We start from the raw sequence: 27,070 nt of genomic DNA, 5'->3' as shown, positions 1-27,070 counted from the left end.
TACTGGACAGGATATTGAATATCCTGTTCCAAAACCAATGCTGAATGTTTCAGTAGGATTTTCTTTCACTATTAACTTTCCTTATGTTTTTCTAGGTTGAGTTTTTAGGGGAGGAAGGAACAGGCCTGGGTCCTACCTTGGAATTTTATGCGTTGGTGGCAGCAGAATTTCAAAGGACAGATTTGGGAGCTTGGCTTTGTGATGATGATTTTCCAGATGATGAGTCCCGTCAGGTATATTTTAATTTGTATTTTAAACTGAGTACTTGCATAAAAAAAATAAAAATGAGCTACATCCAGGAAGGAAGAACACATGTTCATACAGCAGGTAGTCATTGTGGTCAAGAATGACCACTCTGGTCCACAGCTCGTGTTTTAGTTCTTCTCTTTTTGACAGAGCAGTAGAGTATAAGAAGTAAGACAGTGCAGGTATCTAATTAAATCCACCTTTAACTGCATCTGCTTTTTTTGTCTGTCTCTTAAATCAGGTTGATATTGGAGGTGGATTGAAACCGCCTGGCTACTATGTACAGAGATCATGTGGACTGTTTACAGCACCATTCCCACAAGATAGTGATGAACTTGAAAGAATAACCAAACTCTTTCATTTCCTTGGAATTTTCTTGGCTAAATGCATTCAGGACAATAGACTTGTGGATTTACCCATTTCTAAGCCTTTTTTTAAACTCATGTGTATGGGGGACATTAAAAGTAACATGAGTAAGTTGATATATGAATCAAGGGGTGACAGAGACTTGCACTGTACTGAAAGTCAGTCAGAGGCTTCTACAGAAGAAGGACATGATTCCTTGTCAGTAGGAAGTCTGGAAGAGGACTCCAAATCAGAATTCATTCTTGATCCACCAAAACCTAAGCCTCCTGCCTGGTTTAATGGAATTTTGACATGGGAAGACTTTGAATTAGTAAACCCACATAGAGCTAGGTTTCTGAAAGAAATTAAGGACCTTGCAATTAAAAGACGTCAAATTTTAAGCAACAAAAATCTGTCGGAAGATGAAAAGAACACTAAACTGCAGGAATTAATGCTGAAGAATCCATCAGGTTCGGGGCCTCCTCTTAGCATAGAGGATTTGGGGTAAGTTTTCATATTTATTTATAGGTAGGCAAACAGTGTTGTGCTAGAGACAGAATCTAACACATAATTACAACTGAAGATTTCTTAGTTTTAAGTAGCATCATTGCAAGGGGGAATCCATAGAGATGCAGCCATATTATTTTTCCTTGGTTTGAAGATTTTCTCTTCTCACTTGCTCAGTTTCCTAATCTTAAATGTAGCTACACTGCAGTGATGTAATACTCTGAAAACATAATACTTGTAAACACAAATACTTGAAAAATCATAGCTTTAAGAGAAGGGCGATTCAGTAATTTCTTTGCCATGATAACTTGATATTTGAAAACTTGAAAGTTCTTTGAAGAGGACAGATTGACATTTCAGATTGTGTTCCTAGTGCACTGTTTGAATCCATGTTAAACAGAGCATGTGTTGATTTTCGTAACAGTGAAAGATACTCATCCCTGTGTAAACCCATGCCAGGATGTCATTCTTCCTAGTTTTAAATATTTCCTTTGAAACAACAGCTTTTCTACTATTAATATTATGGATTATTTGTGATATCATATTGTGCCACAAAAATTGTGTAGTCAGAGTTCAGTAATTACTGATAGCCTTGGAATCACAGACTGTCCTGAGCTGAAAGGAGCCCCCAAGGATCAGCCTGCATAGCACCATCTGCAAGAGTCACACGCTGTGCCTGAGAGCGTTGTCCAAACACTTCTTGAACTCTGCCAGGCTGGTGCTATGACCACTGCCCTGGGGAGCTGCTCCAGTGCCCAACCACCCTCTGGGGGAAGAACCTTCTCCTGATATTCAACCTAAACCTCCCCTGACTCAGCTTCAGGCCATTCTCTCAGGTCCTGTCACTGGTCACCGCACAGGGATCAGTGCATGCCCCTCTTCCTTCAGAGGAAGCTGTAACTGCATTGAGGTCTCCCCTGACTTCCTCTCTAGACCCTTCCCCATCTTTGTAGCCCTTCTGTCAGTGATGTGTAACAGCTTTATATTCTCAGAGGGCTTGTGAAATTTAGTGTGGCTTGTTACAGAGAGAAAGCAAGTAGTACTATTGAAGAGCCTAAGTGCCTAACAGGCTAAGTGGCTCTGTGATGGTTATTGCTGGAATTCAATGGAAATTATTTTTCTGAATTTATGAACTAAATTAAATGTTTTGAGTAATTTTGAAGTTGATAGCTTAATGATAGCTTAAAGATATCAAATGTATGAAATTTTCAGTGGTTATCAAATCCAAATAAGTAGAGAGTGAGAATATGTATTTGCATATCGTATGTTTGAACACATATTATCTTTGTAGTTCATTACTGTTTGTAGTTCTGTGCTTTTGTATATACATGAGCAGAGGTTCAAAGTGAGCCACTCACAATGGTTTGTAATCCAGTGATGTGCTTTTGGGTGTGTCCGGTTGTAAATCTGGTGTGTTTACAAAAGCAGTGGCAGACTTGTTTTCAATTATTAACTACCTTTGTATTTTGAAGTTTAAATTTTCAGTTTTGCCCTTCATCCAAAGTATATGGGTTTACAGCTGTGGATCTCAAGCCAGGTGGTGAAGATGAGGTAGGGAAATAACCTACTTTTACAATTTAACCAGCAGTTAAATTTTTATTGTCTCAACACTAACTTCAATGAACAGTGAATTCTTACAGTATTTATCTACTGTCTTTGCAGACTGTAACAATGGATAATGCAGAGGAGTATGTAGATCTCATGTTTGATTTCTGCATGCATACTGGTATACAGAAACAAATGGAGGCCTTCAGAGGTAATTGTAAATATAACAGCATATATGCAGTTAGATGGAATAATGGGTGTTTAGGGCATGCTGGTTAAAAGTGGTGGCATAAAATGGCTTTCAAAAATAAACGTTTTTGTTACTTAAAAATGCAACAGGCAAGATACTAATTTCAGAACACCTTTGCATCAGTTATGCTGTTTTTAATTGTGAAGATGTTCTATTTACCTTAATTAAGAAACTACTGATTGGTTCTGGTTTAACTAAAATAGAACTTAAATGCTGACATTATTTTATAAACATTATTTGGACTCATGTTTATAACTGTGTCTTATGTAAATTAAAGATGGCTTCAATAGAGTCTTTCCAATGGAGAAGCTGAGTTCCTTCAGCCATGAAGAGGTTCAGATGATTCTTTGTGGAAATCAATCACCTTCTTGGGCAGCTGAGGATATCATCAATTACACCGAACCCAAACTGGGATATACAAGAGATAGGTACTTTTATTTTGAGTGATATTAAAAGAGTAGCTAAAAGAGCATTTTAAGTGATAGAATGTCCAGAATGTTCATTAGATGAAGATGACAAATTGGATGAAACTGGTGATCACTGAAGAGTAAGTGATTGTCTAAAACTACATGAAATCACCATGTGTTACAACAGAGAGGTTACAAGGTACTTGATAGTTTTGTGATGAGACAAGATAAAAAAATTATTCCAATACAACTAACTAGTGAAAACATAAAGGCAGGTAATACAGATACTAAAAATAGATTTTAGAGTTTTTATTCTCATGTTTGATAGTAGGTATAACTTTTTATGGCCATGTACAGTTGTTACTTTGCCCATATTTCTTACTCCTTTCTCTTGAGATGTAATTAAAAATGAAAGTGTAGTGTGCAGGGGACAAATATACTTACTGGTGGTTGGCTATCAGAAGGTGGTCTCGATGTTTTCGGGTTTGTTGGGTTTGGGATTTGTTCTTGCTGCTTGTCGTGCTTGGTAGCAATAACATACAAATTACTTCGGGACCTGTGTTAGAATTAGCCTGCTGGAATGTTTGAGCTCTAGTTCCTTACCCAGTCATACGCATTCAAATGCAAGATACCCAAATAACACACCAAGATAACTGTGTACCTACATTTTTTTGTGTGATACTCTGCAAGGAGATTAAAGACTATTTATTTTTATTTAAGGATGTTTTATTCTTAATACTCAATAGACCCTAGAATCTTACAATGTCTGCTTAAACATGACTAAAGATTGTAATTCTACTGTGTTAAGAGAAATTTAACTCTCTCTTGTAGTGTTATCAGAACTAATTATTTTACTTTATTTTAAAGCCCTGGATTCCTTCGGTTTGTGAGAGTCTTGTGTGGTATGTCTTCGGATGAGAGGAAGGCTTTTCTGCAGTTCACCACTGGTTGCTCAACACTCCCACCAGGAGGGCTAGCAAACCTCCACCCCCGGCTCACTGTTGTGCGCAAGGTACGGCAGCCCCTGGCACCCTTTAAACCAGCTGTTTTGGTTTGGCAATGCAAGAGCTTCTACTTTAATAGTGATGATTTTCTTATAGTTATTTAATTTATAGCACTGTGTTAAGGTTTTGGTACTAACCTCTTGTTTCAGGTCTACTCTCTGATACTATATATGTATATATATTTTTCTTATATAATTAATATACTTAAATATCAAAGAATTAATGTACATATAAAACAAGTGTATTTATAAATTGGCCTGTAGCTTTGCTGATGCTATTGTTTCTTGACAACTAGTGTTAGGTATGTAGCAAGTGCCATGAATTAGAGGACTTCACAGCTTTTATCTTTCATACTGAGTGCTGTGAACAACTGCAGTAAACATTCTTCTTTTTTCCTCAGGTTGATGCTACAGATGCAAGTTATCCATCTGTGAATACATGTGTGCATTACCTAAAGTTGCCTGAGTATTCTTCTGAGGAGATCATGAGGGAGCGTCTGCTGGCTGCTACCATGGAGAAAGGCTTCCATCTCAACTGAGCCGCTGCACGCAGCCTGGCACGTGGAAGTGTTTTTGATACTAGCGAAGCCTCTTGTGTTTGTGTGCAAAAAATACGATCTCCACGCTGTGCTCTGACGAGACTTGCCTTTTTTTCACCTGTGAGGCTTTAGGAAAATGTGGAATGTTTGTTAGCTGCTAATGACAAAATAAATCCTTGTAACTACACAGCCAGCAAGAAATTGGCACAGAACACTGTGTGATGCTTCAAGGGCTTGCACAACTGGAAATTAAGGTGTTTCTGTTTGACTGTTCCAAAGAACAGATCATCAGATTTTCAGTGTTCACTGATACAAATTTCTAACAGTGTATTGTGTAAAGTTTGTCTTTTAATACCCTGTACACTACGGTTGCCATCACTGATCCCTGTTTTGCTGGCTTTAAGCTAACTGGTCAGAAACTTGCTTCCTTTAAAATTTAGACTTAATGGGCATCTCCAGCCTTTTCTTTTTTAATGGTGCCTGCACTATTGGAGTATTTTAGTGGGTTTTTGCGTATAATCATGCACAACTGGTTTTTTTTTTCTTCTTTTTCTTTCAAGTGGGAATATATTTTGATTTCTCAAATGCCCTGCTATAAAGATCAAATCCTTAAGTGTGTTTGTGCAGCTCAACAATAAAGCTATTAAAAAACACTGGTTCCTAGTGCAAGGCACACTTAAAGCAAGTTTTACTTTCGGTTGTATTTTCTTTGTATATTATAAACATTTATTTAACTTGTTGCAGTTTGAAGTTTAAAAAAAAAAGCACCCAATGTGTAAGCTCAAAAGTAATCATTAAAATGTTTGCAACATATAAAATTGTCTCTTCTGAATACTTCCTTAGTACTTTCTAAATCTCTGCACATGTTCTGAACAATGTGCCATGCCTTTATGAAGGTTTCAAAGAACTACATAAGAGAACTACTAATCTCACAAATTCATCTATGTGTTCAAATCTTTTCAGAGTAAGTGGAACTAAGTTTTGCTTTGTGCCAGTCATCTTTGGTAACAACCTTTTCTCAGGCTACTATTGAAAGGAGCTTGCCAAAAGACTCTGCCTTGCACATGCACATCAGGTTGGTGCTAGATTTCTTTTCATGGCATTGTTTGTAGGACTTTACAGCATTGTCTCTTGGATTTTCCCTAATGCAGAACTGGAGAGGAATATCCACCATCCTGCCCACTTCTGTACCTGTTGTGCTTCAGACAAACACCTGTGTCCAGGTTTATGCAACTCTACTCCAGTCCCAACATCATCTTGTTTTGATAAGCATGTTACTGTGTGAAAGCCCTGTGGATTATTCTCACACACCATTCTTTGCTCCTTAGACCATGGTTTCTAAGTGGTATTGATGTGGCCAGTGTGTCCTTTCACACACAGTATGCTTGTTCAGTATCAGGTTATATGTAGGGTTGGGCTGGAGGTTAAGAAGAAGGATGCAGATACAAGTTCTAGAAAGGTAAGTGGAAGTGAGCTGAGATTACCAACTGTCCCCTGACTTACAGCGCCATGTGCAGTGTGAATCGGCATGCTGGATGCTTGGGAATGCAACTTAGCATAGCTACATCTTCCTGCTCAAGAAGGGAGACTTCATTCCATCCCTACCTGGTCCTGAGAACTTGCATATCTATTATTACTCATCTTTGGTAAAAGTTTTAATTTTGATGAATAGATAGTGTATACAAGAAAAAAAAAATATCCTGGTATGCCAAAATAAGAAAAGATTTTGTGTAATTTATGAAGCAAACATGAGAAAAGAGCATTTAAATTCCGATTTTAATTATATTTTATTAATATTATAATATTTAAGTGCTAAATTATTCCAGTTACAGCTTGCAAAGTATGCAGAAATACTTAATACATCTGTACTTTTCTTTTTGTGTCCATGACTTGCATTGCAAAGGGAGGGAAACCTTTTTTTGATGAAAAAAACAGCTTTTTGATGAAGGATGACTATAGTTAAAAAGTGGGCATAAAAGTCACAGAACTATTATTAACTGTAAATTTGTATGAAAATAAATCAAGCTGATGCTTAAGGGAAGGACTGAAACTCAGTTTGAATTTATATTTCTATGTTTTATATCTTCTAGGTCTGGCATGATACTACATAATTCAAAGTGGTAGATGGTAAGTTTCTTCATCCTCAAAATGTTTTAAAATTATTGACCATTCTAGGAATGTTTCTGCTGGATCAGTGAAGCTACATCTGAATGCATCCACATGTTTAGCTGTATCTTTCCCATTGGGTACACATTAAAGAAATGGAAAATATTTTCCGACTAATTTGAATGTTGTGTGAGTCAGTCTTGCAACAGCAGAAAACTGCTATAGGCACATTCTTGATGCTTTTGCCATCTTTTGTAAAACACCTTAGTCACTCTTGCATCTTCCTAGCCTTCTGCCACTTTGTCAAGCACAAACAGAGGGGCAAGAATTCTGTTCCGGTTCGTTTCCACGATGCAACCATTTAGCACCATTTCATCCAAAATGATGTGCACTCTGTCCAAATTGAACATGATCTAGAAACATTTCAAGTTAAGTGTATTTTGAACAATGTGAAGATAATTTAAAAAAAAATCGTAGGCACCTAAGTTTTTAATAAAATTTTGCAAAAATAGGTATTTCTTAATTTATGCTAGTTTATTTACCATTATTTTAATAAAGCTAGCGAAACAGTAACTTTATCTAACAGCGTCTATCTCAAAACGATGGCAGGCCTTCAGGGGTATGAAGGGGTTGGCATTCATGACACACAAGTGCATACATGCAGACATGAGTGTCCAGTGCATCCACTGAACAACTGCCAAGGGTTTGGCTGTGAAAAAAGACTCGGATGTTGCCATTTATCACCAGAACCTGAAATGGAAACGGGCACAGCAAAGCAGCCTGCTGGGTGCATCTGTTATGCCTCACTGACATACATACACAGAGCATGAATAACCCTTTATCTGCCTTACTCTCCACCTGTTGCTGCTCTTTACATGTGTTCTATGCTGAGCACAACAGATTTGCGTTGCCTTCATTTTGTACCTTCTAAATCTTGCCCATGTATTGAGGACTGCTGCAGTGGAGCTAGCAAGTCTTCGAACAGTAACTGCTAAATACATCTCTCAGTACTTTCCCTCCATTTTGAAGGGTCTCTTGAGTGCCTTCTCTCCCATTCTGCTATTTATGACACCATGAATTGAACTCAGGAAGACAGCCTTGGTTTTGCTGTAGTCTTTGTATTTATGTTAGTGGACTTGCCTGCTAATCAGTGGAGTTGCAAGAATCAGGTTTTTGAAGGCATTAGCTGTTTCCTCTGCTCAGTGTGATAAATATCAGTCTAATTTTTTGAACATGACTCAGGCATTGAAGAAGACTGCTCTGTCTCCTGACTGCCAGAGGATTTGGTTTTGGCAGTCAGCCCTACTGCTCTGCCAAAGAGCTGGAGCAGTGTGAGTTCTGAACTGCAAATGATAACAGCTTAGGAGCCAGGTATCTATGTATTTGTTCCTCCTTGCTGCGAATGCTATGGGCTGAACTCAGTGCTACGGTGTATTTGCCTATAAGGGGAAGCAATTGTAATGCAGCTCCAGAGGTCGTGTTCTGCTTCACCAAGAGCACAGCATGTCGAGGTATGTGTAGTAGCACAATTCAGGTCCCCAAATACCTTTTCTACTAGTTACTGCTAGGTGGGAAACTATAGCTGTCAACAGGGCCTTGGGGATGGCCATAGTTCATCAGACAGCTTCTAATTTGCTGATCTAAACTTAACTACCTAATTTAATTCTAAATTATTTTTTAAATACCAGACTTCTTCCTGAAGTCAGATTCTTGAATCTGACCATAGGCCCTCATTGTTTCTAAAAATTTGACTCATGCCTTTTGATACTGAGGGGCAGTGCTGTCCTTAAAACGTCAAACAGTCACCATTTTTGTGGTACCAGAGACAAAGGTGGTAGCTTTACTTGGCTTGGCAGTTCAAAGATTGAAGACAAATTTCTTACTGTGATAAACTTATTGAGTAAATCAGCCTTTACAGAAATATTTTAATCTGAGAAGTTAGGATTTCTTTATTACAGCAATGTGGGAATTTTTAGAAAGACAGCTGTTTTGCTACTTAGTTCACCTCTGGCACTGCTCTGCACTGGGCTACAAGATCTGTTAGGGAAATTAGATAACATTCCATTCAGGTTTCAACAAGTGAGAAAGCCAACTCCTCCTGGCTTTTAATTTTTACACTCTACCACTGATTCACACTGCCCCAGTTCCCATGCCAGAGTCCATGGACTAGTTCCTCTAGCAGTCCAAAACTCTAAAACCCAGATGACTTAATCAACCAGGATCAGTGACGATGCAGCAACCTGCCATTCCCATCTTATTTTTCTGCATCATCCTGTTTAGGAAAACATTTAAATCACATCTAGTACTGTTTTTTCCCCTGCTGTATTTCTAGAAGAGTTGACAGTATGTCAAAGGAAAACTCTACCCACGCCAATAAAAATCTTGGAGCTGTTCCACTCTCAATGTAGTTCAATGAGATGTCAGTTTCCCTGCAGGCCATTCCAGGTTATTTCCAAACAGGCTTACTCCACTGCAGAAAAGTGGAATGACTTCTGCATCAACTTGATTTTGGAAGGTCCCAAAGCATTCTTTAACCTCTACCCTCAACCCAACATCCCACCTCCCTTCACCACACTGTTCTTGGCAAACAATTGGACTGTACAGGGAGCAAGCCTGGCTCTTTTCCCTTTCCTCTAGGTTTCACCCATGCTTTATGGTTACATATTGCCCAACACAGCTCAGCCATTCATGTCTGAATGACCTGCCCACGGAGAGATACGTATTTGATCCTTAGCAAGGCTCATCCTCCTCACCTGTTACTTGTTTGGCAAGTGACCCCAAATTTCAGGGTTTAAAGCCCTGGAGTCATAGATCCACACCCAACTGAAGCAGCAAAGCAAACCAGTTTGAGCAGCTGGCAACAGGAAAAAGCTGTATTTGGTGTTTGCACTGCCATGTGCTCCACCCAGAGCTGTCATTTAAGGTCCTGCTTCCAGTAAGAATCTTGGCTGCCCACAAAAAGAACATTAAGGGACTTTCAATAGATCCATGCAAAGGATAACAGGACTTTGAAAAACAAGAATGCAGAGGAAAACATGTTCATCTCTGCATGCCAGCCTGGGCAAAGATAAGCCCTCCTGGCTTTGGCTTCCCAATTTCTGGCAGTGCTGCAGAGGCTGTGTACCAAGCAGCAGAAGTAAATGGTACCTACACAATTGGTATTTTAAATGTTATGTTGGCTGTTGGTAACCTAAAGAGTTCCTCTTCTTAAAGACATTAATGGTACTTTCTATTATCACAGAGTATTTATGGCAAATGCATAGTAAGAGGTCTCCTTTCCCAAAACATTATATATAGACAGTTGAGCAGGAAGAGGGGAAGGAAAGAAGTGGAAAAGGCATAGTTAGGACTTGCATGTAATAAATAACTTCTTCATATGGAGGCATTTTAAGAGATCTCAGGTTTTTACAGGCAAGTAATTCAAGGGTGTGTCCAGGCTTCAGAGATGCTGAAGTGCACCTTGTGATCGCAGAACACACCCAAGAACACAAACAAAGGCTTTGTAGATTACAGTACAGGTACATATGGGGCAGATGGTTTGCTACTGAATATACAGCCCTTGATTTCCATCATGTACATTCATCCTCAGCTAGAGATTAGCTGGAGTTGCTTCTTTATTTAGTCTAGACTCACACATTCTGACTTATTTTGCCAATGTTCACTTTCAATAGCCTTTAGCCTATCTAATGGCAGGCATGTTTAAGGCACTGAAACCTGTGAAATGCTTTTTTGACCATTTATTCGTCAAGTAACTATGCTGATATTAAACAGGAGACAAAGGTGCCTTCAAGTTCTGTGAAATTCTAGAAGCTAATTTTAAGCTAGTCTTTATAGGTCTCCATTTCACCCACTTACGTTACAGTACAACTGAAGTGTATTCTTATAAATTCTCAAAATAGATTCATCATTCAATTTTCTCACTCCTTAAATGCATGGTATCCTCAGTGTTATCCCACGGGGAATTGAAGAATAGTTGATTCACGTGAAGTATTCCCTGTATCAAAGCTTCTTATCTATCCTAGGAGGAGCAGCAGCAGCTAGTTGCAATGGAATGTCATGGCTTTTTTGGATCAAGACAACATTCTTCAGATGCTTAGTCCTAGAGCACTCTGTCACCCTCTCCCTTCCCACAAGGGGAGTGTAAATATCTGTTTCCCTAGAAGTTAATAATGTGTCTTCAAGCAAGCTTTGCTTCACCAGTTCAAGCAATAGAAAAGGTAACTTTTCTATTTATAAAAGTAATTTTAGAAACTGTCATACATACCAGCGTTTTGTTCCTTAAAGTTGCTGTTCTAACACTTGTGTTTTTATAGGCTCTTTTGTCCTCATCATAGCAAGAAAATAGTTCCTACACCACCCAAGCTGGAGTTTTAGTGCTACAGAAAACCCCTCCCACTTATTTTATAGACAAAGGAAAGCTTATCCAGTACTATTTACACATTAGAGCACAACACCCCGAAGACAATTTCAGTATTTGTTCATTCAGCTGGCCTAACAACACTCCTTACTGATATTTTAAAAACAATCCAAACAACTTTAGGAATGATAGGTCATTCCAGCTTATGTACTCTTTAAGTGTGCAACTGACTCTTGAAAATGAACATCGTATAATGGCTAAGTGGTTCACAACTGACACGTGAAAGCTTCTGTAAAAAGCTGGCTATTCTCAAGTACTTAGCCAATAGGTATTCTGTGTTCATTTTTGCAGAAACATGAGAGAACTGTGCATTGTTTAGCATCAATGTCATACATACCAACATGATGTACAAATCCTGTTGGGAAGGATCCAGATCAGACTCAGTCCCTTGTGCTGCTCAAGGCACCCTTCCTGACATCAGACTCCAGAGAGACCATGACATGAGCTACAGTGTGGATGTCCTGGATGAATTCAGGTGTGGACCTAAATGAAAGCTGTAGTTCTGCCTCTGATGGAGCTGCATTGCCAGGAATACTGGAATAATGTCTGGGAGCTGCAAGAACCAGTGCATGTGCTACAGGCTTGGTGAGGGCTCCAGGGACATCTCAGTTGTGTGATAGGCTCAGCCCTTGGATTTAACTGGGCTTTGCTTGGTGCGTGGCTGAATAGCCTTAGTAATTATGATCTGTTTCAAATGGGTTTTGAGTTTGTCACTTCCTGCTATTTTTTTTTTCATGTTAGTAAACACTACTGGCTATACAGAATAGCCACTGTCACATTTAAAATAAACTTCCTATGGATCTGTACACAAAAATAATACCAGCCACTCAGGAAATCACGAGAGTGTCTTGCAAGATACCCTGTAAACAAAGATTCTGTAAATACTACTTGGTGTTCACTGTTGCAGACCTTCAGGTGATACCTCTTCCAGCAGATACTTTGCATCCAAGCTAACTGCACTGAGCACAAGAGTTAATGTGAGAGCATTTGGCAAAGGCAACAGTTCAATTGCAGGGGAGGATATTTTCTTTCACATTATGAAAGGCAAGTTGATGGTTTATTTCTTGCACTGCAATACTAGCTAAAGGCACTTGTCCAAATTATTCTTCTGGGTCAGCTATTCAAGCTGTTGTCAAAAACAAATACAGTCCTGAACAACCCACTTCCTCCTAGTTACACCTCCGCTTTACATTTAAAAAAGGAGGGTATCTTATTTGACTATTTTAGGTAGCCTTTCAGCTTAAGAATTAAGCTCTTCTTCCTAAATGGGAGAATTATTTTGTACATTTATAGAAGTAGAATGTTTTATTGTAAAATTGTTCCTAAAATGTGTATCATAAAAAAGTACCTTTCTGAATGCTAAAACTACATACTTCATTCATATGTCATAGGTGTTGAGAGACATATCAGACATGAGCTTTTCCAGTATTTTTTCCACTATGACCAAGTAAGTTGGTAATGCACACTCCTATTTACTAAATATTCCCCTCCCAGGTTTTTCCCTTCCTCCAAAGATACAGAAATTAAATCTCACCTCTTGTTTTCATGAAGTAAGATCAAACTGCAAACATAATCTTACAGATAGTACTGCTATTTGGCTCTAGACATTACAGCTGTAACATTGAGTTGTTATTACAGTATTGTTCAGTTGTTATTACAGTAGTTGCAATATCTATTTTATTGTAAACTCAAACTGAAAGCTTAAAATAGTAAGCCTAGTTAAGCCTGAAAGTTCCTCATGAATTATCTTTTCACGTACTTCATCCTCTCAAAGCAAGGTCTCTGTGTCTTATTTTAAATGGAACCAGGCTTATCTTAATGATGGAGGATTTAAATAGGTGACCCATGTGAACATTAGCCATGCTTTCAGAAGGTGCCAAAATGGTGCTACTTACTCCAAGTGCAAAACTGGTGAACATCTGCATTGACTTGAGTGACAGTCAGTGCTATGAGGATGGTATGAACTGCAACATACACACTATAACAAATGCATTTCTGATACTGAAAAGGATACATCTAATTCACTCTGCAGGGAAAAGAGATAGACAGCCATTAGTTACAGTTTGATCTCTTATCTCAGATGATCTCATAATCACCAAACATTACACATCCCTTCAAAGGATAAAGAAAGTCTTCAAAATATCGATAGAAAATTTTAGAGTGATTCAGATTTCTCTTCTGGACTGGACAATTACATGCTCTTTCCTGCAACACTGATTTGCTTTACATATGTTACCTGTCTCTGTAATCAAAGCTAATGTTTTACTTGAAAAAACCCACTGAGGTCACCTACAAGTAACAATTTGAATATAGTCAGTGCCATCTGAGTGAGTGGGTGGAAAACCAGCAGCTGTAATCATGGTGGTCCTGGCCCTATATTCTCTCTTCCTCCTTCTGCAAAACCAGGATGTGAATGCCAAGTTTACACAGTTGAAGTTGTTGCTGCAGATCATTTCAACAGCAAAATCTAGACACTGTATATACCCATGGCTGTGGTAGTGGCTGCACGTATTAGGGAAGGCAAGGCAACTCCAAGCTTTGGACTTTTAGCACTTCTAAGTCTTCTCCAGCGCCAGCAACACAATTCTTCATATAGTCATAATTTTCCTTCTATTTTTGGATTTACCCCAAGCAGTATTACTCATTTAACCAAAATGTCTGAGTTACAAGCCCTCGTGGTCTCTCTGCAGTCAGCAGAAGAGAAGGGGATCTTCACCAGTTGACTCGGCACACTTGAGGCATGACTCACGTTCTCGAGATACTCATCAGTCTCCAGTGCCAGTAATGGGAGCTTAGGATGACCAAATTTCTAACTTAGGTGCCTCAGTTAAATAGCTAAACTTAGAATTAATCACTTAGCCTTAGCACTTAAGATCTTACAGAGTTGGGTGGAGATTCCCCAGTCTCTATTAAAAGAGGCAATCTTTACCTGCTACCTAGAGAATTTAGTTTGATAAAGTAGTTTTCATTCATGGTCTAAACCTGATTTTAAAGCAGAGTAAAGCTGGTAAGGTATTACTGCTAAAATTACTATTACTTTTGTGGTCTACAGATCATCTAAACTGGAGTAGTTCTAGTCTACAGGCCTCTGCTGAGTGACCCTGCCATTCTTCAATTAGAAGTTTTTAATGCATCACAAAAGTTGCATTTTAAGGGTACGATCAGTTTAAGTGTTCTCAGCATCAAAAAGTAGTTGGAGAAATTGGAATTCTGAACAGTGTGCAGAATTTTTCCTGGGTAGTGAAAATACAAAAGTGAAGGGGACTCAGAATTACATCTCACGAACAACTTTGAAAGCTTTCCCCCTAATTCCATTAATGTTTGTTCTCATATCTGAATTCAAGCTCTGTAAACTCCATTAGATAAAAATAGAGTACGTGAGAATGTTTAAAGCTCTCAGGTCTAAAAATAATAGATGACAAAATGTCCTTCTAGAGACACATGTTCTCTCCTTTCCCAGAGTTCTGTCTCTGTTGCCATCATCATAATTTGGGATTCTGCTAAAATTCTGTAAATCTTAAACAGTAATCTGTACAAGTACAGATTTATACTTTCTTGCTCTGTGGTTACTGACAGAAACACCAGCTAGAATTGCAGCCCTTGTCTTAGTGCTCTGCCATTTATTGTGTTATATGATATTAAAACTAGAACCATCAAAGATTTCTTTTAGCTCTCCACTTTTAGGTTCCTCTAGTCTCCAACCCGAAATGCTACAGAAAATAAAAAACCCCTCTGGAATGATGAACTCAGCAAATTTCTAACAGCTCTCAGTGGCTGGGTTATATGTGTGGTCAACAGATCATATATATACACTACATTTATATGTATAAGAACTACATCTATTTTTGCTCTGCTTTAATTGAATAAAATTTGAGAGGTGGTTGGCAACTATTAGCTCAATCAGACAAATAAGATGTGACTAAATTTTATTGTGCGTTCCTGTGCTGCCGAGATCTAATTCCATTCTTGGTTATCACTGCTTAGGTTGAGACTACAATCAGGAATTTTAAGAGAAATTCTGAACTCAGTGCAGTCAGAAAGTGATATACTTAGTAGCAGCAGTTTCAATGGTCTGGGGTGACGTTGAGATAACAGCCTAAAAGATTTGCCAAGCATCTAAACAGTGAAGGGTGCAGATGACTTTTTCAAGCATGTCCTTGAATTCACAGAGGGAGCTCTGCCCTGCCTGCTACGGTACTAGAGCTGGGGAAGCAGTTACAGACCCTGCATACTGATACCTTGTATGTACAGTCACCAGTGTAATACCCTCAAATACATGGACTACAGGGGAAATGAGACAGCCCTCTTTTCTGAGAGGGATAGCCAACACATTTCAGCAAAGGTTAACTGAAACTGCACCAAAGTATGATTGCAGTCAATTTTTTTGTAACAAGATTATTACAAACCCTATATTAAATAGCAAATTTTCTAAACAGAATTACAATGCTGCATTTTCAAACTTTGTAAAAACAAGCAAGCAAAAAACTCTCCCACCAAAAGGAACAGTGTCATTTTAAGTGGAGCCATGTCTGATGTTGAATCCTTAACAAAATTACTATCTCTATTATAGCTGTTTTATCAGATATCCACTGTTGCCTGCCAACAATATGGGGTCTACAAGTACAGACTGGTTTTTGAGGTTTCTTTTGCTCCATTCCTCTGATCTTGTTCAGTGAGAGTGATGTCAGTTCCCTGCTTCATGCTTACACCATCTTAATCATGAATAAAGTTCATTTGGGGAATGTAATGCTATAAATTGCATAGGAATTGCAAAGTCAAATCTCTTTATTTCTTTAAAATATATAAAATGCCCATGGCTAATTTAAGAGTATATGACCCAAAGAAACCCCATAAACCCATGCTTTTCTAACAGAAATATTTCTGGTATTCCTTGTCTGATAATTAATAACCCACACATACTTTTACTTCTCTGAAAAATCAGCTCATACTACCTTTCCCCACAGGGATAATATTTATTAAAATTCTAAAATATTAAACATTTTTCTCCTCTGATTTATTCTCTGAAATGGCACTTTCACCAAAGTTTTGAAAGAGAAAAAAATGTTTCATAACAAATTCAGTGTCTCACTCACCACTCTGCTGAAGTATTTGTCCAAAACTTCCACAAAATTATGAATTAGTTCATATACTGCCATCTCATTCTGAAATTAAAACCAACTGAATATTAAATCAATATTTACAAAATGTAGTAGTATTCTTTGTGTTAATTCAGTCTGTGGTGAATGAAAAGCCACTAGCACAGTAAGCCCTCTGCTCAGGCCGTGTAGTTGCCCAGCTGAGGTGCTGAGAGCTGGGCAGCACTCAGGGCAGAGGCTCAGGGCAGCCACACAGAGCAGCTCTGCAACAGCCAGTGGATTCTCTGCCCTGGGCTGCTGCCAGCCCCCTGCTGCCTTTGTGCCACCCCTCCCAGCTCAGCTCTATCACACACATGGCTAACTAGGTTAAGCTTACCCATGCTGAAGTCACACCAGCCAGCTGTAGCACTGAGCCAGCCTCTGCTGGGCACTTTGTCCCAAATTGCCTGCCTGATTTGAAGATACTGTGGTAGGCAGCAGCTACCTTCCACACCACCCTGTTAAGGCCTCTAACAGTAAATGCTGTGTTCATTTCTGAGAACCAGTTATCAGTGCAAACACTAAGGCCTCCCAGGTGCAACCTGAACAAATGAAATATTAGTACTTGTCAGCTTTCAGATACCTTTCTTTTTTCCCTTTTTGAAAAACAAAATAAATTGGCATCTTTGTAGCTGACAGTATAGGAATTTTTTCTTTGTCCAAGGACATTAAAAACAGTGAGAAGTCATCACAGATGAGACAGATGACCCGGCTGTAATGTTAACATTTTTTTAGGAACCCACCTCACATAAATTAGTGCAGAATCAGTACAGGGCTCAGGAAGACTACCTCATGGTAACAGTTCAATCTACTGCTAAAGACCAAAGTCAAACATAGCACACGTATTTTGGGGTTTTTTTGTAACACTCATTACCTCTCTTACTTCAAAGAAATAAAAATTTTGGGGGGAGGGGATTGGTTTGTTTGGGTTGGGTTTTTTTTTGGTGTTTTTTTTTCTTACAATGACTTCTTGAAATTCTCTAATTGCTATTGAAAAATTCCATGGATGAAGAGCCTAGCCTGTGATAATCACTATAAACATTCATTGCAAGAGGGTATATAATTTCTTACCTCTGTCTGGTCGATGCCAACAACTATGAAAAGAGCTGCATACTGTCGGTACACCAGCTTGAAGTCCTTATACTCAATGAAAGAGCACTAGGCAGAAGCAAAATGAGTCAAATAGAGCAGCTGCCATTTAAGCATACAACAGTGTAAAGGACATTGCTCAAAAGGCCTGAGGTTTCAAGTTCATAAGACAGAGAACATGGATTTCCCAAGATTCATCAATTTTAACTTGAAAGAAATTTAGTACGGTAACTTTTACACCACAGTTTTCATCTGCTGGCAGAAAACGTGCCACCACTTTTTAAATGGAAAAACTGAAACACACAGGACTAAAGTGACTTGTTTGGGGTTATAAAAGCACCCATTACTTTCTCATAATTTTCATTTGCAAGCCCTTTCAAAAAGAGACCTAAAGGTAATTTTCCTGTTTTAAAAAAATTACCAATATTTTAATGTAAAAATGGAAATGAGAAAATTCCAGATCCAGTGGTGAATTAGCAGGTCTTTCCCAAGAGGAGAGAGCCAGGAGATGGCGCCGTTTCCTGCCTTTGCTCTCCCCGTCACTCCGCCCGGAGCCCGAAATGGCAGCGGCAGCGCCGGCAGCTCCTGCGCTCGGAAATGCTCTCACAGGAGCGGCACCAACACGGTCATTTCTTTAGCCAAAGCTGTGAACTACGGGACTTACAAGAACTGCTATTTTTATTGCAGAATAAAGAAGAATGTTTCCTAGAATGAAGTATGTAAGGAGTGCTGTGCACTGTGCTGTGCTGTGCAAGAACACACATCATTAATGAAAAGTAAAGAAGCTGACTTCAGAACACAAACCAAAAAACTTCATTCACTATCGAAGTCATATATTTCTCCTCTAATTCAAGTCAATCTGCAAAAGTTTGATGCTGTTCTTAAAGAACCAACGGTTTAATTAAGAGAGCAATGAAAATCTGAACTTTCATACAAAAAATTTTCCAACTTCTATATTTTCTGACTTTCTTGGAGAAGACGTGAACACTTTTTTTGAATAAAGGAGTCTAATACAGAGGCCTAAAAATCTGTGTTTCCAAACCTGCCCTGTGCTTTAGATAATGTTTTCATAATTTGGAATCCTCTACCCTAAGTTTAAACTTGGAGCTGTCATTACTCTGCCTTCTACCTTCTGGCAAAACAGTAATATCCCCCCATCCATCTCTATCAGACAAGCAATACAAAGATAAAATGAGTATTTCCTGACTTCTGAGCTTCTTCAAACAAAGAAGAGGAATCTTCATGACAGTGATACACACAACTCCAAAATCTCTGTAAGCCTCAAAAAAACATTTATTCAATACAGAATAACAGTTCAACTGACTGAACCCATAATCTAGAACCTAAATCTTTTTTATCATGGGTACAAATGAAATAATGACCTGCGACAGACACTGATAGGTTTCAGAATTATCAATAGGAAAGATGTGAAATGTGGATAAAATAAAACCTACAAAACCTACCTCATCCTTTGAACGGGAGAGACAGTTTTTGATTACTTCAGCTTCCAGTATTGCCCGTTTATTAATTTCTACATGCTCATAATACCTGGACAGTCTTGTTTGACCTTGTTTGTTTACCATAAGAAAAAATTTTATCATTTCTTTTATATTGACTTCAATGGTAGACTTCAATTTTGGGTGCAGGAATCAAGAAGAGTATTTCTGGGAGCAGAAAAAAAAAAAAAAAAAGAGTAGTAATACATAGGAATGAAGCCTTCCTAAAAGCTATCCAGCCCAGGTATGCATATATTTATGACTGAGTTTATTGCCAAAACATAGAGCATAAGAAAAAAAAAAAATTCTCAGATCTTTTGCACACATCCCATGGAAAAACTCAGTTTTTCCCCCCATGCAACTAGTCACAAACTACCTAATAAATAACAGCTTTCATATTTAAAATTTTCATATTTCAATCAAATTAAATTCTTGGTAGGATTTGGGAAATCAGAGGAGTAAACAATTACTTTTTCATAACCATAAATTTACTTACCACTTTCTTCCTGCATGCTAACTGGTCTGTAAACATCAGAAATTTGCCCAATACCAAACCACTCTTATACAGCTACTAAGAGCAAAATTTGCCTATAAAGCACTTTTTTCCCACCTGACTTGTATTTAACAATTACATTCATACCATTGTCATAACAAATTGAATGGAGAGATGACAAAGGGAAATGCATGGGCCACAACAGATGATCATTTCTTTAACGCAGAATGAGAGACTCCTAAATATTTGGGTATCTGCAGTATCAACATATATCTTGAGCTGGACCAGCAGCTACCTGATTTCCCACACGGATGCCGTAGGTAAATTCTGCATTTAATGCAAACTAAATGTGGGTCTTCAATAGATAGAGAAATTGATTCACATTAATTACTCAAAAGAGCTTTATCTCAATGTAAATAAATATTAAGCCACCCAATGCCACTGAAATATAGCTGTAGAATATAAACATACCACATGCAATGTACAGTGGAAAATAGCATTAAAAAGAGCACAGCATATGTCAGAATCTGCTTGCAAAACAATTGACATCTCTGATGTTTTGAATAGTATGAAAATAGAGTAAGCTGCAAATGTAATTTTTTGAAATAGAAGTTCTGGGTTATTTACTTTAATGCCTGAGAACAATCTCTTTAATGTTTTCCATCTGACTCTCTATTTGCATCCCAGATTTATTGACTCAAGTAATCTTAAGGTTTGTGCACTGGAAATACAACAACTACTGCAAAAACTATTCCTTTTTTTCCAGTTCTGAGGAGCTTGTCCTTACCTGGTGCATCTTAAGTCTCAGCTTCTGTGACAAAGTGTAAACAGAAAACTATCAGGAATACACAAAACAATACAGTGTAGCTCTTTGAGTACAAACAGTGTATCTTAAAGTAGACAAGAAAAAGGGGGGAAAAAATACAAGGCAAGCTCCACAGGTGCTGCATCATATTATTAGCAACTTGAATTAGCTGGCTATATACCATCCCTGGGTGACAAATCTTTCATGCCAGTGATGCAGCAAGGGCCAAAATATTGTGCTGACATTAATTATTGCTTGCTTCTGATTCACAGTGGTCACTTTTCTGAAAGAAAAGCCACCTCTTTTACCACCACTTGGATCTCAAGAAGTAACCCTCTTTTTCTCAGTGTACTGTGGCTTACTCTATCTACAAAGAAGTCTGGATTTCCCCATGAAATTTCAAATATGTTTTTATTAATTCGACTTGATACTGAGAATTCATTCGTAGTTGAGTGACATGCAGTTAGCTCAGGATCAGTCCTCAAGACAACAGAATCTATTTGGAATCATGACAATCTCAGAGCTTTCTCACCTCTTCCACGTGAAGCCCTCTCAGGCACTCACTTCTGTTGTGTCGCTCCGACAGCAGAATCCTGGGTGCTGGTCAGTGCTGCTGCTGGCTGCACACGGCTTGTGCACTGCACCCAGGGCTTCTGGATCAGCACAAGTTTGTCTCTGAGGAAGAACAAACCAGGTCATTAGAATAAAAAAAGGGCCCAGATAGAAATGTATGATGGGATCTTCACTGTTGGATGGCAAGTAGACTGACGTTGATGACTTAATGGAAGACTAGCATATATACAATCTTTGTTTAGTATATAGCTCTTTTTCCCCCTCACACTCTGTTTTAATTACTGCTTCAAGTTAGAGTTGCAATAATATATCTTAATATTTTTAAGCATAAAGTTGAAATACTAAGATGATGCAGTCAGTTTTTGATAAAAACCTTCCAAGAAGGACAAGAACAAACAACTCCTTCCAGCTCAGAATGAGGCCCCCTAGCAAGAGCCAACCTCACGGCAGAAGGAACATGAAACTTTAAAGCTACTTAAGAAGGAGCTGTGGCATGAAAGAGAAGCAATATGAGAAATGCTGCCCATTGTTTTAAGCAAGCTCAGGCACAGGAGACCAACTGCAAAAGATGTCTGTCCATGCTAAACAGATAATAACAGTGGCGTAGACAGCTTTTCTTTTTTCATCTTAGTTTTACACCTCATCATTGTGTTTGGCACTGCTGAAACAAGAATTAACAGTTCTCTGTTTTCATCCAAGCTATTTTAATCATTTAGTTATGAACAGGGCCAAGGGCTTGAGAACAGGACAGGGAGAACAGTACAACCATCCCAGGAGCACTGACAGAGCTGTTGTACTTTGAGTTACTGCTAAGCAATACGTAACAGCAAGACATATGACAAATTCATACGTATGATCCTATTGCAGGATTGGCTCCTAATCCTAATTATTCCTTTATTAACCTAATCTTTGTACATGCTTAATCCCTCTCTGATGTTATGACTATTTTATCTCCATGTATCCTTATGAATGGCCTAGATTGTTTTACAGATGAAAATATTTAGACCAGATTGTTTTTTAAAAATCTGCACAAATGCTCTTATCCAGAATAGATTAAAAAAAGAAAAAAACAATAATGTTGTAACAGAGGTAGAACCATAGTAGCACTCAAGTGTTACCTGTAATTTATGAGACAATTATTATTCATAGAATTGGAAAACAATCAACAGGTATTGAATCTGCAGGTCCATCCTTTCTGTAGCTATTTCTGTATTTTCCCACCAGCCCCAAAGATAGCTTTCCAGATGTTAACCAGAAACTTTGTTTGTATAAATGGCAGCACAAGCAGTTTTGTGCAGAAAAAGTGGTATAAATTAACAAGTTCAAATAATAACTTTGTAAAAATTTACAAAAAGTATGCAAGTATAGCTGACTTTGAGAATAATGTTTAAAATATCTTACGGGGTTCATTTCTTTTAGAATTAATTCTGAAAAAAATCACTTGAAGTAGTAAAAGCATTTGCTTGCAAAATTTGGGCAAAAAAAGGAAACGACTGAGTTTTGTTTCTAACAAACATAATTTATTTCTTCTCTTTTCATCTTGGCTTTCAGATACAGAAAACACATTAAAATGAGTTTTGCATATATAGGATGTAAGGAAACCTGTGAAATATAATAAAAAACCAAAAAGCATATCTGTGCATGTTGATGGGTAAAGAAATCCCATTCCTTCAAGTTCTTTGTATTTGAGAAGCTACCTTTTATGATCAATAATCAGTACTCAAAAAGCTGGCAACCTTTCTTCTGATACAACTCTTACATACTCTTCTGAGCATTCTCACGCATATGTCTGTGTGTATCCATGCCCATACACACTGGTTATGATGCTTTTATGCATGCAGAATCAAGTGGTTCAAGGGAATTGGTGACAAGATGCAAGCCTTTCATATCTCTGCCATTATTTTGCTCATTTTAGTAATGAAAAGACATTACTATCTGAAGGCTGTTTGTCAGAAATGAATAGGCTCTCCCATTCCAGGTCACTGAACAAGTATCTGCACAAATGTGCTTAGGAACCAAAGACTGTAAGAGACTATCAAGATCCTGATGGACTGTCAAATCCAACTCTCTCCATCCCAGTCAACCATGCATTAGAAATTTTGTCCAGAACAGCCTGTGGTATATGCTTCCTGCATAGCCAATCTACAAAACACCTTTGCAACTCTACCACTGAATGAAGACTCCTCAGAAATAAAAACCTCAGAAAGTATTGCTTGGGGAAGATGTGAAAAGTCTGGAAATTGCAAACTTTCCTTCAAAAGAAATTACCTTCTGGAGTGACCTTTACTTCCCTAACAAAATACATCTTCTGTAAGGATAATTTGGCACGCATACAGATGACATACAGTTTATCTGCTGTGATTTAAATATGAGCTGTTACGGTCTGTTAGATCTCATCCTCATTAAAGTATCTCTTGCAGATAAGTATCTATGAGAGAAAATTCATATAGTGATTGGCCTGTGTGACTCACACTGCCAGGCTGACATGGTTCGAGAGCTGCTTCCAGTACATGTCGGCTCTGCAGGCTGCATAACCACATGAGACACCTCAAAGTAACTTGTCCCTGTTTGAGTGACACTCCTTTTCAGATAACAGCTGAGACCTCACAGAGAGGCAAAGCCTGCAATACCTGTTCTGCATATAAAAAGATCTGAAGTCTCCCACAAGGCCAACCCTGCAGAATCTACATGCAGTAATATAAAGCATATTTTAAATATAATTTTAATTATTCCTCTGGTATAGATACAAGCACTGAATTTAGTTTGTCACAGATTTCACCAATACTTGTACATAATCTGACAATATATTGAAGAAAAGGAAACACAACCTAAGTTTGAATTGTACTTGCAGTACAGCTGTAATTCAAATCAGACACGTGTCTCAAACTAAAACCACTCCAGTCAATGTCTACAGATTTAGTAGTATGTTAGTTATTTCAGTCTAAGAAAGGTTTGCAACATTCTAGGGCTCTTAGCTAGAATGTAAGAGATAAAATCTCACAAAGAAGAAATGGCATGACTACATATATTACATAATTGCTTCACCGAGAATTAAAAATAAATGTTAGATAGAACTATAGGCAAATAGTGTACTGCACTGTTCAACTCTAAATAAGCTGATTTTCTGGATGTAGAGATCTAATGGTACTTTGTGTATGAAATGTAGAATCATAGAATATTCTGAGTTAGAAGGGACCCACAAAGATCGTTGAGACCATCTCCTGGCCCTGCACAGAAAATCCCGAGTCACATCCTGTGCCCGAGAGTACTGTCCAAAAGCTTCTGGAACCCTGTCACTCACTCAGCTTAATGCTGTGACCACTGCCCTGGGGAGCCTGTTCCAGTGCCCAGCCACCCTCTGGGTGAAGAACCTTTTCCTGATATCCCACCTAAGCCTCCCCTGGCATGGCTTCAGGCCATTCCTGGTCCTGTCACTGGCCACCACAGAGATCAGTGCCTGCCCCTCTTCTTCCCCTCAAGAGGAAATTGACTGTGATGAGGTCTCCCCTCAGTCTCCTCCAGGCTGAACAGACCAAGTGACCTCAGCCGCTCCCCATATGCCTTCCCCTCTGGGCCCTTCATCAAATGTAGAACAAAATGGGTTAAACTGGAATGAAAACATTAGTGAATTTTAAAATGGCCAAATGACAGGCACGAAGCACAAGCAGGTGTAGCACAGGAAAAAGCATTTTTAATACTATTTTTTTATTGGGCTTCCTGAAGATTTATTGCACAAAACCATGTAGCAAATGAAGACCACAAACATAATCAGAACCCTTGGTCTTCCTACTTTTGTTGTGTCAGTGGACAAGGCTTTAATAAAACAACATACTATTTTAAATTTACCAGTAAAAGTAATTTTTGCATTCCAGTTTACTACTGTGCCCAAAACAATTCGTCAAAAAGATGAAACAAGTATGTCTGTGTGGCTTTTAAATAAAACACTGTGTTCAGTTTCAGGACAGGGATTTTTTAAAAAGGCAACCTTAATTGTCTAGGGAAGTCAAGGGAGGAAGGAAAGAATAAAAACGTTTTCCTTTGCTGTTGTCAAAATGCTGGCTGAATATAGTAACAGAATTAAACTCCAATAACTCTTATATACTCAGGAATGAGGAATGTCCTGGACAACTTGAGCTAAACAAAAGGTTAAACTAGTTATGAGCTAAGTCTCAGTTTTTAATAATGATTCGGTAACTGTCAGTAGACAATGAAAATAAATCAGCTGTGGTGGAAAGGAGCTGGATTTAGATTGCCTAATCGGTATGGAATCAGGAAGAATGGACAATGACATTTTAGTAGGAAATGATTTAATGGAGAAGAAAGGAAGGACTGGATGAACTAACTGAAGCATCAACACACACCTAAGGGGAGACTGGTAAAGAAAGGAAACACCGGTACTGAGACAAACATTAATTTTTTCCAGTAATTAACAGAATTCCAGGTCTGATAAGGATAGACCTTTTTTAGGAAACTACCCATGTAGTGAATGAGTACAGCATGTAAAAATTTTGAAGAGAGGCAAAACCAAAGACCTACCTTACTTAAAATGAGTGACCTATGGATCATTTGAAATAGAATGTGACGATAGTTTTTAAGTATTACATTGGAGAATAGTATTTTGCAACCGAGGTAACTTCACCATATTCAAACTACAGCCTTAAACACTGCATTGCTATCACCGATAAAACTAAGCCAAATAAAATAGACCAGCAATTTCTTGCAAAACCAGCCTCACGTGGAATAGTTTCTAATAGCGAACATGGTCCTCCTCGGGGGGGGGAATACATTACACACATCACAACCGAGTTATCATGAAGATGACCAGAAATTAGCCAGCTTCCAGAAACATACCATAAATTTAATACATCTCTTCTAAACCACCTCCTTATGGAGCAAACTCAGCGCACCATTAAATCGCGCAGAGTCTCAAAAAGTGAAGTGTTGGACCCGGCTGCACGCCGCTTTAGGACGCAGGCCCCGGCCTGGCCGCGTTCCCGCCGACTCTTCCCAGGGCGTTCGGCACTCCCGAGTGGCGGGGCGAGCCTCGCCGCCACCTCCGACTGTCACCCGGGGCAGACGGGAACCACCCGGCCGGGCCCCAGACCGCCAGCCCCGACACCGACCGGCCCGGGTGCCGCCGGCAGCCACGGCCAGCTCTAGGTCTGTCGGGCCAGCCCCGGGCCCGTCCCGCTCCCCCGGGCGCGGCGCTCACCTCCCTCCCGCGCAGGCGCGTAGGGCCGCGGGAGGCGGCGGAGGCCAGGCCGCGTTTCCCGGCAGGCGCCGCTCGCTCCCCGCCCGGCCGGGTGGGAGGGTGGGAGGGCCGCGGGGCTGTAATGGCGGCTGGCGGCGGCTCCGCGCTGCGCTGACACCCGGACCCGCTCGGCGCAGCCCCCCCGCCCGGCCCGCCCCCTCCTCCCCGCCCCAGCCAGCGCCGCTCGCCCCCTCCCCGGCCCCTGCTCCCGGCCCCCGCCGCGGGACGAGGAGGAGGGCTCCCCGCAGACAATGGACGAGCACCCTGGAGCCGGAGGAGGCGGTGGGATGGCGGCCGCCCCGAGACCGCAGCAGCCGCCGCCGCAGGCGGGTGGGAACATGAACCTGCAGTCGGGTGGGGGTTGCGTGGGGGCTGGAGCCGGCGGAGGAGGAGGGCAACAGCCGCAGCCCCAGGGCCCCGCGGCCCCGGCCGGTCAGGAGGCGGCGGGCCCCGCCGAGCTGTCCCGGCCCCAGCACTACACCATCCCGGGGATCCTGCACTACATCCAGCACGAGTGGGCTCGCTTCGAGATGGAGAGGGCGCACTGGGAGGTGGAGCGGGCCGAGCTCCAGGTACGGGGGGCGAGGGCGATCTGGGACTGGCCCGGCTGGCTCCGGGGGCCGGGCCGCGCGCGGAGTGCGGGGGCAGCGCTGCCCGGGCGAGCGGGGTCCGCGGGGCCCCCGAGGCCGAGCCGGTCGCCGTGGCCCGGACACGGTACCTGGGCGAGGTCCGGCGGGCGGAGCGGCGGTACCGGCGGAGGCCCGAGCCGGGCTCCCTCCCCGGGGCAGCCATTTTGGTTTGTAGCATGGCGCCCGCCCGGCTCGGAGCGGCCCCGGCCCCGCAGGCCGCTCGCCCGGAGCCGC

General features: G+C 40.1%; 3 protein-coding genes across 62 annotated transcripts in view; 2 read left to right on the top strand and 1 right to left on the bottom strand.

Annotated features, from left to right (window-relative positions):
• Nucleotides 1-5,660, top strand: part of HECTD1 (HECT domain E3 ubiquitin protein ligase 1) — a 64,696-nt gene extending 59,036 nt beyond the window's left edge. For all 38 annotated transcript variants that reach the window (XM_086894437.1, XM_086894424.1, XM_086894422.1 and 35 more), the window contains 7 exons: nucleotides 96-233; nucleotides 488-1,095; nucleotides 2,571-2,649; nucleotides 2,761-2,854; nucleotides 3,171-3,321; nucleotides 4,168-4,312; nucleotides 4,705-5,660. In XM_086894437.1, the coding sequence (XP_086750563.1) occupies nucleotides 96-233; nucleotides 488-1,095; nucleotides 2,571-2,649; nucleotides 2,761-2,854; nucleotides 3,171-3,321; nucleotides 4,168-4,312; nucleotides 4,705-4,842 (1,353 nt within the window). In that variant the 3' untranslated portion in view covers nucleotides 4,843-5,660. The remainder of the gene's footprint in view (nucleotides 1-95; nucleotides 234-487; nucleotides 1,096-2,570; nucleotides 2,650-2,760; nucleotides 2,855-3,170; nucleotides 3,322-4,167; nucleotides 4,313-4,704) is intronic.
• A 950-nt stretch (nucleotides 5,661-6,610) lies between these two features.
• AP4S1 (adaptor related protein complex 4 subunit sigma 1) lies at nucleotides 6,611-27,068 on the bottom strand. Of its 4 annotated transcripts, none has more exons than XM_086894485.1 (7): nucleotides 26,926-27,068; nucleotides 20,916-21,058; nucleotides 19,053-19,253; nucleotides 17,572-17,658; nucleotides 16,459-16,527; nucleotides 13,368-13,391; nucleotides 6,611-7,361 (listed from the first exon to the last, which is right to left on the bottom strand). In XM_086894485.1, the coding sequence occupies exons 3-7, from the start codon at nucleotides 19,188-19,190 to the stop codon at nucleotides 7,233-7,235; spliced, it is 447 nt and encodes a 148-aa protein (XP_086750611.1). In that variant the 5' UTR covers nucleotides 19,191-19,253; nucleotides 20,916-21,058; nucleotides 26,926-27,068; the 3' UTR covers nucleotides 6,611-7,232. The 4 variants fall into 4 exon arrangements, with proteins under 4 accessions (XP_086750611.1, XP_086750610.1, XP_023784940.1 ...); XM_086894484.1 differs by lacking the exon at nucleotides 26,926-27,068 and adding an exon at nucleotides 26,169-26,310; XM_023929172.2 differs by lacking the exon at nucleotides 26,926-27,068 and adding an exon at nucleotides 25,808-26,177.
• STRN3 (striatin 3) overlaps nucleotides 26,238-27,070 on the top strand; it is a 61,984-nt gene continuing 61,151 nt past the window's right edge. For 4 of the 20 annotated variants that reach the window (XM_086894478.1, XM_086894479.1, XM_086894475.1 and 1 more), the window contains exons 1-2: nucleotides 26,272-26,333; nucleotides 26,621-26,779. In XM_086894478.1, coding sequence (XP_086750604.1) covers nucleotides 26,738-26,779 — 42 coding nt within the window. In that variant the 5' untranslated portion in view covers nucleotides 26,272-26,333; nucleotides 26,621-26,737. Of the gene's footprint in view, nucleotides 26,250-26,270; nucleotides 26,334-26,402; nucleotides 26,780-27,070 lie in introns of those variants that run through there. The other 16 variants (XM_086894466.1, XM_086894460.1, XM_086894465.1 and 13 more) reach the window with 7 other exon arrangements.

Source organism: Cyanistes caeruleus, chromosome 6, assembly GCF_971803275.1.
Source record: "Cyanistes caeruleus chromosome 6, bCyaCae1.hap1.1, whole genome shotgun sequence".
In the NCBI taxonomy this organism is placed as follows: domain Eukaryota; kingdom Metazoa; phylum Chordata; class Aves; order Passeriformes; family Paridae; genus Cyanistes; species Cyanistes caeruleus.
This window is presented reverse-complemented; position numbering and strand designations above follow the sequence as displayed.